General features: G+C 41.9%; 1 protein-coding gene across 2 annotated transcripts in view; it reads left to right on the top strand.

The window, feature by feature from the left end:
* Positions 1 to 14,667, top strand: part of SMAD2 (SMAD family member 2) — a 228,915-nt gene extending 214,248 nt beyond the window's left edge. For both annotated transcript variants that reach the window (XM_086960358.1, XM_086960359.1), the window contains 3 exons: positions 4,821 to 4,958; positions 10,638 to 10,782; positions 12,746 to 14,667. In XM_086960358.1, coding sequence (XP_086816484.1) covers positions 4,821 to 4,958; positions 10,638 to 10,782; positions 12,746 to 12,869 — 407 coding nt within the window. In that variant the 3' untranslated portion in view covers positions 12,870 to 14,667. The remainder of the gene's footprint in view (positions 1 to 4,820; positions 4,959 to 10,637; positions 10,783 to 12,745) is intronic.
* The last annotated feature ends 694 nt before the right edge of the window (positions 14,668 to 15,361 follow it).

The raw sequence follows: 15,361 nt of genomic DNA, 5'->3' as shown, positions 1-15,361 counted from the left end.
TCTTTTCAAGTTCGCGCCGCAGTGTTGTGGAACTCTCTTACCCCTGCGATTCGCGCCCTTAGGGATCTGCTTTCTTTCCGTCGAGCTGTAAAAACTTTCTTGTTTCCTTAAATTTTCCCTGCTCTGTTCTGTCCAGTTGTGTTGTGTTGCTACCTTGTCGGGCGCCAGGACGCTCCTTCGCTGGAACATCTGTGCGCTTAATAAATGAGCCTAACATAACAGAACGGGTAGGATCAGGACATCCCTTTCAGGGCCCTAGTTTCATGGCACCAGTTGTCAGTTTCTTGTATGGCTCTGTATTTCTGGTGCGGAAAGTCATGTACAGAACGGACGTCGGCGCACGTGGGCGCGTATAAGTAGCCCCAGCGATGTCATCCTGGCGCCAGCGACGCACGCGGAGCCGCACAACGATGCCCACTGACAATCATGGGTAGTGCTGACTAAAAACTTTCCGGAACCAGTCTGACGCCTGGGGGTAATTCTAAAGTAAAGAATCTATCACTACTAATGTGTCTTACAGATATATCGTTACTGAAGGTACGTAATTTGTGCTTTAGAGCTTTTCCACCTCTTCAACAACCTCCAGTTCTGTCTGAGCTTAATACAGTCCTCAGTCAGTTTATGTTACAGCCTTTTGAGCTGATAGAGCAGATTTAAAATGTGTTTCATGGAAGATACCACTACTCTTTTATCTGATCTACCTAGCAAAGTGGGAGAGATTCAGGCGTTCACCATCAGAGAACCATTTCTCCTGTTCACTAAGGACAGAGAAATACTCGGAACCAACCCTAAATTCATTCCTAAGGTGCCAACTGACTTCACTTTGAATGAGCCGGTCATTCTTAGATACTTTATTCCCCCCATTCCATTCTCACCAGAAGAAAGATCTATGCAAGTTTTATAATGATGTCTCGGATTCTATATAGACAAGACAAAGAACATACGTACATCAGATCAGCTATTTGGATAGTTTTCTCAGCCAAGAAAAGGTCAACCCCTGTCCAAGAAGGGGATAGCTCGTTGAATCTCTGCCTGTATTCCTTTGTCATGCCAAAGACACTAGAGAAGAGCGAGGGTGCATTCCACCACTGGCATGGCTTCAACTGCAGCACTCCATTGTCCATTGTTGGGGTGCCTTTGAAGGACACTTGCTGTGCAGCCACTTGGAGGGCAGGTATATGTTCTCGAAGCATTACTGCCAAGATGTGGATGCAGAAGCCGACACAACAGTGGGACAGGCAGTCCTGAGAAACCTGTGCCATTAAAGGTGATCCTGTTTCTTGCTTTGTCCTACTCTCTAATGTGTACAGCTTGTATTACAATTTCAAGCATGTGATTATATAAAATATCCTGTGTTGGAGAAGAAATGAGTTACCTGTAAATCCAGTTCTTTAACACTGGCATCTTTTTTTATATTCAAATGTGACCCTCCCTCCTCCCTGGTACGAGGCTCATTGTATTTTATTCTTACACTTGTGCTTTGGAATCTGAGCTATGGTGACCTCTAGAGGAAGTAGGAGTGCTTAAGCTTCCTCCGCATTGGCTGAAGTTTGGGTTCTTTCAAATGAGGTTGGATGTGTTGCTAAATATACTATGTTTCAGGCCTATGGCCTTTTTACGTTATATACTGTATGTTGTATATTTTTACACTGTGTATTGCCATTTTGATTTACCGAGATTCCCAGCCTGATGATGGGGATTGATTCATACATATGGATATATAAAAGATACCGATGTTGGAGAACTAGAGTTATCGGTTGAAGGAAGCTGGGTTTCTGTTGCACTACCCCCCTGCTTTTTGCCAGAATACTGATACACTTCGTCTGGATGTGCCTTGGGTCCTTGCAAATCAGGTTAACAGGACCTGTGTTCTTTTCCAAAACTGTACCTTGTACCCCCCTATTGGCACCTCTCTGGCCACATGTCAACCCCTTGTAAAAGGTACCGTGGGTACCAAGGGCACTGTGGCTAGGGAAGGCCTCTAAGAGCTGCAGCACTTATTGTGCCACCTTTAGAGGCCATGTACCTTTACATAGTTGTTGCAACCGGAGAATCCCCATTGAAAACAGGGCACCCGACGGCAAGAACAGCACCCTGCGCCCAGTCGCCCTTGCGGGTGCACCTTGTGTGCTAACTCGGATCCCCCTTCACCCCAAACCTAACACCAGGAGCTTTGCTCCCAAAACATTGTGGCCTGCTCGTGAGCAACAACCAACCAGAGGCCCTCTTTCTCCCATTGGACATCATTGAGCCTCAGCACTCTGCACTCGGCCGCCCGCGTGCCTCTAAGTGTGTTCTGAGAGTGCATCCTCGACCCTGGGGGCACCCTGGTTCTTAACCCAGAAAACCAACTCCCACAAATAAGTACTTACCTGCAAACCGTTAACTTCATTTCCGTCCATAGGATTGCATGGACTGCTTTTCCTTGAAAATACTTCTAAGTGTGGAGTTGGTTTGTATGAAATATTGAAAAACTACAAATGTACTAAAAATGAATTACTTACCTTTTGTCTAGGAAATGTCTCTGTGTGATATCTAGGAATATCACACTGATTAGCAAAAGTAACTTAAAAAGTAATCTGTAAAGTAACATGCAAATTCATCTCAAAAGTAACTGTAAAGTAATTTTGACTGTGTACTTACCTGTAAAACCAATTGCATCCAACTGCATTCCAGTTGTATTGAACTGCATTATACCTGCAAAAGTATTACTTTGCTTACCTGCACCAGACTTGGCTTTGTTCTAGAAATAAAATAACTAAACAATATTTTTTGACACAAATTGGCCTGAGCTCAGTCTTTGAGTGTGTGGCATCATTTCTTCCCTAAGTGTGTACAACAAATGCTTAACACCACCCTCTCATAAAGCCCTACTCTCGCCCACACTAACACAAATAGAGAGTAAGGTATTATCTACTTTTACCTCTGCCGACCTTTGGGGATCCACTGGACTCTGTGCACACTATACATTACTTTGGTATAGTATATACAGAGCCAGCTCCCTACATCGGTAACTAATTTCTTATCTTGGTGAATGAACCATTCATCTAAATTTAAAAGGATAGATAGTGCAATGCATGCATTCTTCATATCTCTTAATTTGTGGTCTTTCTTAACCCGCAATCTATTGCTGAAATGTCTTTAACCCCTTCGATGCTGATGATGAGCTAGTCATGTAACGCGGTTATTTTAAAACAGCCGCATAGCGCAAAAATAACCGCAGCAGCAATGCGGTTAAAGACTCAAAATGTTTGATGGACTATTGTGGGTTTATGTGGATCACACAGTGCTATCAGAGAAACAAAACAATTGTTCATTGCCAATCCTTGAGAATCCTATTTCAAAAACTGGTTTACATGGTGGATTATTCAGTGCGGTCAGCTGTGTTACATTTGAGGCATACAGTCATTGCATGTTACCCATCGGGAATACTCCGCTCATAAGAAAGGAGTCACATTGGCATTCTGTGGCATCATCCTATTTTCAGACAACTGTAGAGCTTCTACACAAACACTATTGTGTGCATATTCATACCTGCCAAGAAGTGCAAATGGGTCACACTGTGCGCAAAACATTTAGCTAGGATTCTCCATCTGCCTGCAGACCTCAGCTTTAAATGTTTGACCACCGATTTGCTATCTGTGCATATCATATAAAGCAATCTTCGGCAGAACATGCTGCATACCTTTAAAGTTAGTTTCTGACACAGATATACATGCACCTTTTCCGGTTTGTCTTATGCAAGACCATATAGAGTTGCTTGTTGCACTTTTTAAAGCTATGCATTGTACCCTTACTCTTGCTCCACTATCCTATTGCTTTATATCTGTGCACATCAATTCACTCTTTTAAGAAGGGGAGAACGACTACCTGAGTTTGTGTCTTGGTGTATTTCGTGTTTTGGGAGAATATATAGCCAACTCTAAAGAACTTATTTAAAGAAAAATATATTGTAGTATTCTGAAGCCAACACTAGATGGCAGGACTGAGCATAACAAGTAGATCTGCGTAACTAAAAGCTTCCAACATATTGTTACGGATAAGCAACGTTGTCCTTGTGTATCCTGTGCATCTTCATTAAATTATAAGCATACTCTCCCCTCTCTATCTTGAATCTCCTTGGCAGAAATCGGTCTTGAATGATGTTCCTTTCTCACTCTGTTCTGTTAAAATAACTGGGCATGTGAAGCTACTTCCAGTACAGGGCATGATGGGATGGGGAAACTGCTGCCTCCTTATAGAGCAGGAACCTTCTTTAGTTTTCCATGACTGCTTCCCATCTGCCTACATTCCTCTACATATATTTGTTTTTCGATGCAGTTGAGGTCATGGACGTAAAGAAAAACTGCAGGGCTGTTTTCTGCCTCATTTGTTATTTTGGACCTCGGTAAAATAAAACAATGAAATGCACATTTAGCCTCTGATGGGGTCTGTTGTGTTAACTAGTTTTCAGAATGCATGTATTTTACCATCCGTAGTAATTGTTGTTTGCTAAAAAAAAGTGATCTAGAATCCTGCATATGCATATGGGCAGCTCAGTTCTAATCTTTTACGCCAGAGAAGGTTCCTACAATGCAGAACTGCGACTAAAAATCACTGCCCTCCGGTTCATTTTTTTGTTTATGTTCTTTGTAATATGAAATATCCTTTCTTCTATAAAATAACTGAAGTCAAAATGAAAAACGCAGAATTTTGAAGTTGCTTTAATTATCCAGGGTTATATTTAACAGGGCAGTTCAGCTTTTCACTTTATAAAAGGAGAAACTGTTATAGGGTTATATGCGTAATTGACCTCATTTGTACTTGCCGCTTTGTTTCAGGGCGAGGCGTACGACTTTATTATATTGGTGGTGAAGTGTTTGCCGAGTGCCTAAGTGATAGTGCCATTTTTGTTCAGAGCCCCAATTGTAACCAGAGATATGGTTGGCACCCTGCAACTGTATGTAAAATTCCACCAGGTAAGAAACCTCCTCAATTAACTGTTTTTCATATTGTTCTGATGTCTATTTTGAACGTTTGTTTTAACCAAGTCAACTCCTTTCCGATAATAGTGTTTAATGTTGATCCTGTTCTCTCTTAATTGGTTGGAAATTGCTTGTTACTCCAGTATTGGAGCTTTCATAGATTCACATGCCTGAATCATTCCCAGTCTCCACTACGGGGAATGATTGTCATGCGAATCTATGAAAGCTTCCAATACTGGAGAACTACAGTTACAGGTAAGTAAGTTGTGTTCTTACTGCTGAACTAATAATCTGCGAGTTGTCAAGAAGTAGAAGGGACAAAATCTCAATAGACTTTCACGGTTTGGAATTTGTGGAGTTCTAAAAATGTTACTTTGTATCATGCGCCGTGCACTCTTTGTCCTTAGTATATCTCTCTTTCTCTCTCGCGTATTCCCTTTCCAATTCGACGATATTGTTTATCGAGCGCGAGTTCATTCCCATTTCGACGCGCTTCGACGTCAACAGCGAAGATTTCTAACTCTACGTCGACGGGACCGTGAGGCCTATTTCGACGTAGTCCAGCCCGGAGTCCATGGGAAGGACTCCATTCAAGAAATGTCCAACGTGTGGTGCTAAATTCCCTACACAAGGACCTACACGAGGTGTGCAACCTCTAGTTGTCACCTGACCACGAATCCAGGGATTGTGAAGCCTGTGCAGCTTTCTCCTCCAAATCGACTATTAGAAACCGTCGAGCCCGAAGACACGAGCTATCGAGGATGGAGTCAAACGCAATCCCAGAACTGTTCGAGGTCGAACACTCCGAGGAGGAAGAAGATGAGGACGGGTCGGGGTCAGAGGCGGATGAGTCTGATGTCGAAGAAGTAGACGTTCATCAAACGGTGAGTGACGATGTCCCTTTGCCAAAAAACCGACCCGATTGGTGTCGACGCCGCCTTAGAGCCCGGTCAGACAACCGAAAAAAGTTTTCGACGCCCCGCCTTCTGGCTCTGCAACGAAACCGAAACACTCGGTCCCTCACTATGTCAGATCCGAGAAACGGTCGACATCGACACCGAAGCTCCATACCAAAGAGAGCTCGAAGTCGAGACATTCCATGTCAAAACCGAAACATGCTTCGACGTCGAATACTCCCTCGAGACCGAAGAAATCGGACTCTAGCAAACTCTCGGTGCCGAAAACACATAACACCGAGACACAGAAGCAAAAGCACCTATCGGACCCAAAGGCTTCGGTACCGACACAGGAGCAGGAGATAGATCCAAAACAAAAGACTTTGTTCATTGATCCACAAACTGGCATGGTGGAGGCAAAACCACCTAAAAGGAGGAAGACTCAACCGTTGGAGGGGAAAGCTCCATACAGCCTATGGACACACCCTCTTTCTCATACTCTGCCAGCTATCCCTCGACCTTTTACACCACGCCCATCTACACCTCAAACAGATGTAGAAAGTGACACAGGGGATAGGGACCTCCCTGGGGATGATAACAATACTATCCCAGAAGACACAGACCCATGGGAAGATTATGATGCAGCGACAGATAATGATAATGACCCTGATCTGTATCCCTCAGCCCCCCCCCCCCCCCACCCCTTCCCCCCCCCCCTGATGATAATTCGGGTTTTGCACAATTGATTAATAGGGCAGCAAAATACCTCAAGGTAGATTTACATACTGAACCTCAGGTAGAAGATTTCCTTTTAGAAACACTACCAGCTGCACAAAAATCTTCAGGGACCCTACCAATGCTTAAAGGTCTCCTCACTCACACATCAGATTTATTTAAAGATCCTGTGAGGGCTAGTGTGTTAAACCCAAGAATTGAGTCTAAGTTAATAGATACATCTGGCAAGAGAGTAGCATCTCAAGCAGCAAACAGCTGGCGCATAGCAAATACTCAAGCGCTACTTGCACGCTATGATAGAGCTCATTATGATAAGTTGGAGAAACTCATTACACATCTCCCTAAGGATCATCAAAAAAGGGCAGAGCAGCTAATACAAGAAGGGAAGATAATAAACAACACTTCCATTAAGTGCGCCTTAGACGCAGCAGACACTGTGGCAAGATCTATAAACACCAGCATCATGTTAAGAAGTCATGCATGGCTTAGGGTCTCAGGGTTCAAACAGGAGGTGCAAACTTCTTTATTGAACCATCCTTTTGATGGGAAAGGACTCTTCTGCTCAAGCACAGATGAGGCGTTAGACAAAATGAAAAAGGACACGGAAACGGCTAAGTCAATGGGAGCATTGCAATAGCCATCTCAGAGAGGTTCCTTTCGTAGATCCACCTATAGAGGCAGGTAAAAAAATACAGGCACAACCCAACAATCAACCTCTTTTACATCAACATCACCTAAAGGCAATTCAAGAGGCAGTTACAGAGGTAACAACAACAAGGGTAGAGGTCGCGGAAACAACAACAACCGCAACTCGCCTACCCCAAAACAGTGACTTCATACAGCTCCCCCCAGACCATGCAACACCGGTTGGGGGACGCCTATCAGTTCCTGCCTGTCTGGGAAAACATCACATCAGACAGGTGGGTTAGACAAATTATCCAACATGGTTATTGCCTAGAACTCACTGCTACCCCACCAAACATCCCCCCAGACAGCGTCCAATGAGTAGAGGGTACAACATGATCACATTTTAGAAAGCAAACCTCTAAGATGAGGGAACTGTTGGCTCTTGAAAGGGAAGCCCAAGAGGTGGAGAGAAAAAGGGGTTTGATTCCCCTGGTGGCAGCACTAGAGACTCCAGGGAGGAACACCTAGGCTCTAGGGATCTTAGCAGGATAGAGCCTCCTTGCAAAACTGGGGATGACATCCACAAGTGGGTTACAGCTCTGGAGAGGGCCTGTAAAGCCCAAATGGTCCCCTGAGAGGCAGTGGGCAGATATCCTGTGGCTCTCCTTTACAGACAAAGACAGACAAACATTTGGAAGTTAGAGAAGAGGATGCAGACAACTATCAGGTCTGGAAAGATGCATTCATTGATGGGCCAGGGCTTACTACTGAGGAGTATAGGGTTAAGTTCAGGGTAACTCAGAAAGCCTCCTCCTACAGCATGCTAATGGGTTTTGTGGAGACATACATGCGTCATTGGTAGGTATGCTCTTTGGCGGAGCCAGGCTGTTCGGTGTGAATGCAGATTCGGCTCTAAAGCACTTTGAGGACAGCAGAGCTAGAGCCCTCACCCTTGGATTCCTTTCTCCAGCTCGCCAGTCACACCAACAGTACCAGAAAGTCCAACCCCCAATGTCTGTCCAACCTCTCTATGGCTACAGGGGTATAGATGGTGACGGAGGCTGGGGCCATCGAAAAACACAGCAATCCTCATCCTCTACCTCAGTTGCAGCAGCCACATCATTAATATTCTTTAGTCCACCCTTCCCCCGCTACTCCCCAGCCGCCCCTCTCCTGCCCCTCCCCTGCCCCCCCTCTCCCGGGTCATATGGGAACAGTGCCCTTCCCTTTTTGTCCACCTCCCATATTCAATCAGTTTTGCCTCAGCCATTGGCTGAGCATCCCATTATGCTAGCCAGAGCAGTTAAGATGCCGCTTGCCAGCGGTGCTATGGAATTGATGCCCGAGGCAGATAATGGCACATAATACTGCTTCTTGGTCCCAAGACCGATGTTGGTAGGTGTGTTGGGGGGGGGACGATGTTCCTCATGAGATACATGTTTATAAACTGATGTTAGCTCAGGTCCTGGAAACCTTCAAGCCTGGAGACTGGAAGGTGTCCTTGGTCATGTAATATGTGTATTTTCATGTAACGATTCTGCTGTCTCATAGGCGTTTTCTGTGGTTTGTCATGGAGTCAGATCATTTTACTTCACATTCCTGCATGTATATATGCACTGTTTGTATAACTCAAACCTAGCCAAAAAGGTGGTAGAGCTCTGTAGAGGGTCTAAGATAAGCACAAAGACAACAAATGAAGGGAGAGGTAGCTTGTTACTTGATTGTTGCTTCATTGTATTGTATTGTATTGTAATTGCATTTATATAGCGCTTACTACCCCTGACGAGGCGTCGAAGCGCTTTTTCGGCGGGTAGCACGCTACTCCGGGACCCACAGAGGATTAGTTTTGAATTAGTATAGTGAAACATGCAAGTGGTGGATATGTTAGTCAGTTATTTGGATTTGGAATGATAGCAGAAGGATAGAGTAGGACAAAGGTTAGTATTTATTTATCGCTCGCTTGTTGACGCATGCTATTCAGGGAGCCTATAAAGGATTAGTGGTGAATTAATATGGTGAAATATGAGGTAAATTCAGTGGTGGATATTAGTGTGTTACTTGGCGTGAGAAGGATAGAGGATGGATAAAAGGGAAGAAAGATTTGCATTCATATAGCACATGTTACCCCTGATGGGTGTTGAAGCGCTTTTTTGGCGAGTAGCACGCCACTCCGGAACCCATAAAGGATTAGTGTTGAAAATGAGTATAGTATGAATATGAATTAATTTGAGTAGTAGATATGTTATTCAGTTATTTGGGCAGTATATTAGTATAGTTGAATATGGAACATGGAATTTGAGAAGTGAACATGTTAGTCTGTTAATTTTGATAGAAAAAGGATAGTGGAGGGATAAAAGAGTGAAGGATTTTTTTTTAAGAGAAAAAGGGCAGCATTTCAGGCCCTAGTCCCGACCAGTCTCGAACAGGCCCAAACAGGCAACTACCCTTGTCCTCTCCACCCTTAGCCTTGACGCCCGGGCTGAGACGCCCTAAGCCTGGCCCTTTTTGTAGCCCTAATAATCAGGTGACCCCTTCAGCCAATGGGAACCCTAGCCCTAACACTATCCAATCACAACACTAGCCCTAACAGCCAATGGTACAAGTAGCCCTAGTCCCTACTTCCAATAGAAAGCCTAACCCTACTCTTAGTCCCACAACTGGTCCAAAAACCAATCACACCAGAAGCACTAAATCGCTACTTCCCATTAAAGGTCTAACCGTAGCCCTAGTCCCACCCTACTCCCAACAACCAATAACTTTGGAAGCCCTAGTCCCTACTTCCTATAGAAATCCGAACCCTAGCCCTAGTCCCAACCCTGCAATGATTGAATCACAGACCGAGAAACCAATCAGAACCCTCAAATACCCAGCCAATGAGGACATTAACCCTAACCCAATAGAAACACCAGATACAACCACCAATCAGTGTACATATGTGCCAACCATCAGCACACTATATAAGGTCCCAGCAACCTCAGACAAGGTTTGCTGGTCAGGGAGTTGGAAGCTGCTTGCTCCTGTTCAGAATCTCCTAGGAGACATCTTCAGAATCTCCTAGGTCAGTGATTGATCGAGTCAGTCCTCCGCATTTTCCATGCTTATTTTAATAGAGGCTATCTAGCTTGCCATGGGAGAATAGTCCAATTGTATGTGAAGCTGAATATATCAGTTGTGTGACAACCATCATCTTTATGGGTAAGTAAAACTTCTTCATACTTGCAGGTCGTTCATGCAAGGGCTATTATTTAAGGCTCCAGTTTTTTTTATCGTCTAACTTGTGGAGACATTTTTCAAACTAGATTGCTTTCTCAGGCTTTTGCTAGTGTAAATCGTATGTTGGGTGTGGGAGTGGGCAGTGTAACAGAATGGAGATACTACTTTGGCCTCATGCACTACTTTATTTCCATCACTACAGGCTGTAATCTGAAGATCTTCAATAACCAAGAGTTTGCAGCTCTTCTGGCTCAGTCTGTTAATCAGGGGTTTGAAGCTGTATACCAGTTAACCAGAATGTGCACCATACGAATGAGCTTTGTGAAGGGATGGGGTGCTGAATACAGGTATGAACAGATATATTTTGTAAAGCATTATGCAGTGTACATAAACATAAAAGTTAATTGAAACCCTTGATTGTGTGTTTTAGAAGGTAGCTAGTGAGGTTTGGTTTTTAACACAGATTTTACACATGCCTTTCTTTTGAGTACATTACTTGATAGGTAGATTCCATCTATTTTCAGAATTTCTGTTATTAAAACCTTCATGGGAAGCTTTAAATGAATCATTCCTCCATTTGACACTCTTTTTCCAGTACGCTACATACTCTCACTTGGAGAGCACAAGAATAGTGCCACCATCGCTTTTTCAGTAAATGTTCCTTTGATGGTTATATGTAAGTGGGTCAGATGTGTATACACACATTCACTACTCACATTGGTCTGTTCTATTAGCCACAGCATTTTGGGTGGAGTTTGCTTATTTACTGTTGAAATACATACCTACTGCAGTTGGAAAACCTTTAGCACTTAGTAGCATCTTTTCCACCCACTCCTCCTCCCAAAAAGCTCCTTCCCTCTGACTGGAAAGTTTACACCGTTATCTTGAAGTGACAATTTACCTTCACTTCTTTCAATTGTGACACTTATAGATAACTTAAAGTTTGACTGGGATGTGATAATTATGCACATGGTCTGCCTTGAAACCAAAAAGTCATTAAGGTGCGCTACATTACAAGCTGCACATTATATAAGTAACAATTATTTTCCTTTCTGTACTTAGCAGCTCTTCAGTTTTTGAGTGCTGCATCAGTAAAGATTATTGCAGTACAGAAACATAAACTATTTTTTCCAGTCTTCGAACCAAGACCGCATACGTTGGCAGTGGAAGCTATAAAGACTAGATGGGACTCAAAACTCATATGGTTGTTTTTTTCTTTTTGCCAGCATCTTTGCTGCAAACATTCCCAGCCACTTCTGCGAGGAGGAGATCAAGATTTTTAATGAATGTGAACTGCCAGTGTGTAAACACTGATTATTTTGCAGAAGGGTTAACTTCATGAGGAGCATAGATCTTATATCTTCATGTTTCATGAATTATCATACAAGAAGAACTTAATGGTTTCTGATAATTCGAAAACACTACACTTGAATGTACTGCTATGCTGAACACAATCTGCAACAATGTTTTTTGCAGCCTGCCTCAGAAGAGAAAGGCTGTCTTTTTGTTCTTACCTGGTAAAATGGAGCTCTCAAATGTAACCTGAACAGATAACCTTATGTTCACAATGAATCCCAAATAGCACAGAGATTTTTACCAGCATTTGGGTTATCTGTCATTTAATAAAGCCTGAAACCTAGTTATTGGTTCAAAGAATGTTTGAGCCTATCCTAGAGAAGACCATGTTGCAATTTCAGATGTTAATTCAAAACGTATTTCACAACATGTTGAATACAGGGAGTGTCCTGATAACTGTACATATAAAAGTCCCAGTATTAAAATGAATTGATAGCTGCATAGCAACAGGTTGTGGCGTACAGGCCGGCTTCATTAGAGTCTCTACACATAAAAACTTGGAGTCACTACCCTTCATGTATTTTTTTTTTTAACCCAGTACTTCTTCAGACCAATATGTAGCTGGGTTCTGCGCAGCATGATCTATATATATATATGGCATGTGTTGATGTGCGAAGGTTTTATTGCAGGTAATTAATATGCTTACCAATAAGTGCAACAGAAACCTGCGCTGTCGCTTCAAGAAGTAGCACACTTTGTTGAAACATTAATACACACATGTGAAGAAGCTCTTTTCTTCACTCCCACCACCTTTGTAAGAAATGTTTGTAGATTGTTGCACGATTCTGATATCTACTATACGGTGGCATTGCCTCTATGCTCTTTCAGCTCTTAAGCAGAAGTGTAGAAACAGAGAAAAAAACAAGCATTTTTTGCACTGCAAATTATATAGGCATTGGTTTTTCACAAGTTTCTGTTCACTCTTTTTCTCCCCAACTTTTTTTTTTTTTGCAGGCGGCAAACTGTAACGAGCACTCCTTGCTGGATTGAACTTCATCTAAATGGACCTCTGCAATGGTTGGATAAGGTGTTAACTCAGATGGGATCTCCGTCAGTACGCTGTTCAAGCATGTCCTAAAGAAGTCTAGGTCAACATTAGCAGGGGACTGTCCAGTTAATCCAAGCAACAGATTCAATTTAACAACTCATCTGTCCTAGTTTTTGTGTGGTCCCAATGAACTGTTTGCTAAGAAAAAAGGAAAAAACAGCACTTGCAGTCCCAACAAATAAAGCACCTTGTCAGAACCTGGCTCCTATATTCGTACAATTCTAGGTGAAACTGTAGTGTATAAAGTACCTCCAGAAATGGGGACAATTGTAAAGACTTTTAATGGTGTTTTACTGGGCATATAAGTGTCCTCAAGGTTTATCAATAACATGAATAGTTACTCTGTACATGTGCAAGTAATGTATTGTGTTCTACAATAACTTTGTATTGTGCTGTAAAGCATTTTCAGTTTCCACAAATATGTTTGCCTCATGGTTTAGGTAAGCCCCTTGTAAAATATTTAACATTGAAAAACAGTCCTTTCTTAGGTTTGTTTCTTATTTCCTTGCTTCATAAACTGTCCCAGTAAAGCATAGTAGCCTTTTGTAAGATAATCCTTATGGAAACGGTCCTTCCTTTTTAGTCACCCTTCCATCCGTACCTAATTTTAACACTTTGTAAACTGTTCTAAAGAAACAGCCACTCTGTGTATGATAGCTCACTTTTTCCTACCTTTTAGTTGATCATTTTTAACAATGGCAAGGGGAAAAACAGAAATGGAAGTGTTTAGTTTTTATGCTGTTACGTTGATACCTTCATATGGTGCCTACAAATAAGATATTTTCTTCATTCTTGTAATCATGAAGACATTATTATATTTTCAATGCTCTATTTGCATTTACCTACACTTAGATTAAAACCATCTCATCTTTATGACTAGGGCATTTCTAGCACAAAATATATTGGTGTAAAACTTATTATAAATTTAAATTATTTTCAAATGTTGGGATTAAAATGGGAAGCACTACTAAACATTTATTTCACTGAAGAATTTTGGTGATATATGATATGAAAGTGTTGTTGAGCACAGTTTATGTTGTGCTAATCAAATGCCCTTAGTAAACCTTTGCGATGTCTGGTTTGTTGGCTTTATAGGACTTCCGTTTAATGCCATGTTGTATACGTTATGAAATACAATGTTGTGTAAGAATAGTTGATTCTATGTACCTCTGGCAATTAGTGACTGATTAACCAGCAACATGAGGACCATCAAGGTTCTTTTTTTATACATTGCATGTTATTGTGGACCCTTGGACACTACCTTTTTGCACCATGCTACAAATCCTTTGAATTGTTATAAAATGTGTTTTGGGGAGAGTGGTTGTATGAGGGAAGAAATTGTAAAGGTAAGATTCTCCGGCTTGAAAATGTACACCTTACTTACATTTGTGATCTAGCCATCTGTCTTTGTTTATGTGGCAGTAGCAGAATTGCCTTTTTTGTCTTTTTAAGTCTTTTTATTTTCTGCATTGTTTAATCTATTACACTAGTATTGTACTTTGTAAGTACAGCTAGTGAAAATTTTAAGCTTTAGAACAAAATATGGCCAGTGTTAAAAACTTTCATCAGAGTTGGCTAAGTTAAACCATGATGAAGAATTGTATGCCATAAGTAATAAGGCATAGAAGCAATACCAAAAAATATTCCTAGGAATGAAGTCGGTCAGGCCTTTTTATTGAAAGTAAAAATTGGCAAAGCATTGAGTATTTTGTGCACAAGTTTTACAGGTAAAGCTATCACTTGATAGAACTTGTGAATCTAAGACATAAGCTTCATGCGTGTTGAGTTTGCCTAATATGTGAATACACTAATAAAAATTTTAATTCTCTTGGTTGCTTGATTTTATTTAAATTTTTTTTTTGTTCTTACCTTAAGAATGTCTATACATTCTTGGGAGAGATTTATATTGTGGATCTCATTGCATTCAGGAGCCTTGCATGTAACTGGAGAGAACCTGGTTCTCTTCCAAGGGATCCTCATCAATAGTCATAAGCACTAGAATATTTCTGGCCATGCGCGGGACCCCAGAAACACCATCATATATGTGGCCCACACCTATTTTATTGTATTGTTATTGCATTTATATAGTGCTTACTACCCCTGACGAGGCATCGAAGCGCTTTTTCGGAGAGTAGCATGCTACCCTGGGACCCATAGAGGATTAGAGTTGAATTAGTATAGTGAAACATGCAAGTACATTTTAAGTGGTGGAGAGGTTAGTCAGTTATTTGGATTTGGAATGATAGAAGGATAGAGGAGGACAAAGGTTTGTATTTATATAGCGCTTGTTGACGCAAGCTATTCAGGATGCCTACAAAGGATTAGTGGTGAATTAATATGCTGAAATATGAAGTAATTTCAGTGGTGGATATTAGTCAGTTACTTGGCGTGAGAAGGATAGCGGAGGGATAAAGGGGGAAGAAAGATTTGCATTCATATAGCACTTGGTTCGAGGCATGTGGGCTGCTGAATTCATATCTGTGCATAGATCACCGCCTAGTGTTGGGTCCGGATGATTGCAC

The sequence above is a fragment of the Lissotriton vulgaris genome, chromosome 3_1 (assembly GCF_964263255.1).
Source record: "Lissotriton vulgaris chromosome 3_1, aLisVul1.2, whole genome shotgun sequence".
NCBI classification, from domain to species: domain Eukaryota; kingdom Metazoa; phylum Chordata; class Amphibia; order Caudata; family Salamandridae; genus Lissotriton; species Lissotriton vulgaris.
Note: the sequence above shows the minus strand (reverse complement) of the source record. Positions and strands in the feature narration are given on the sequence as shown.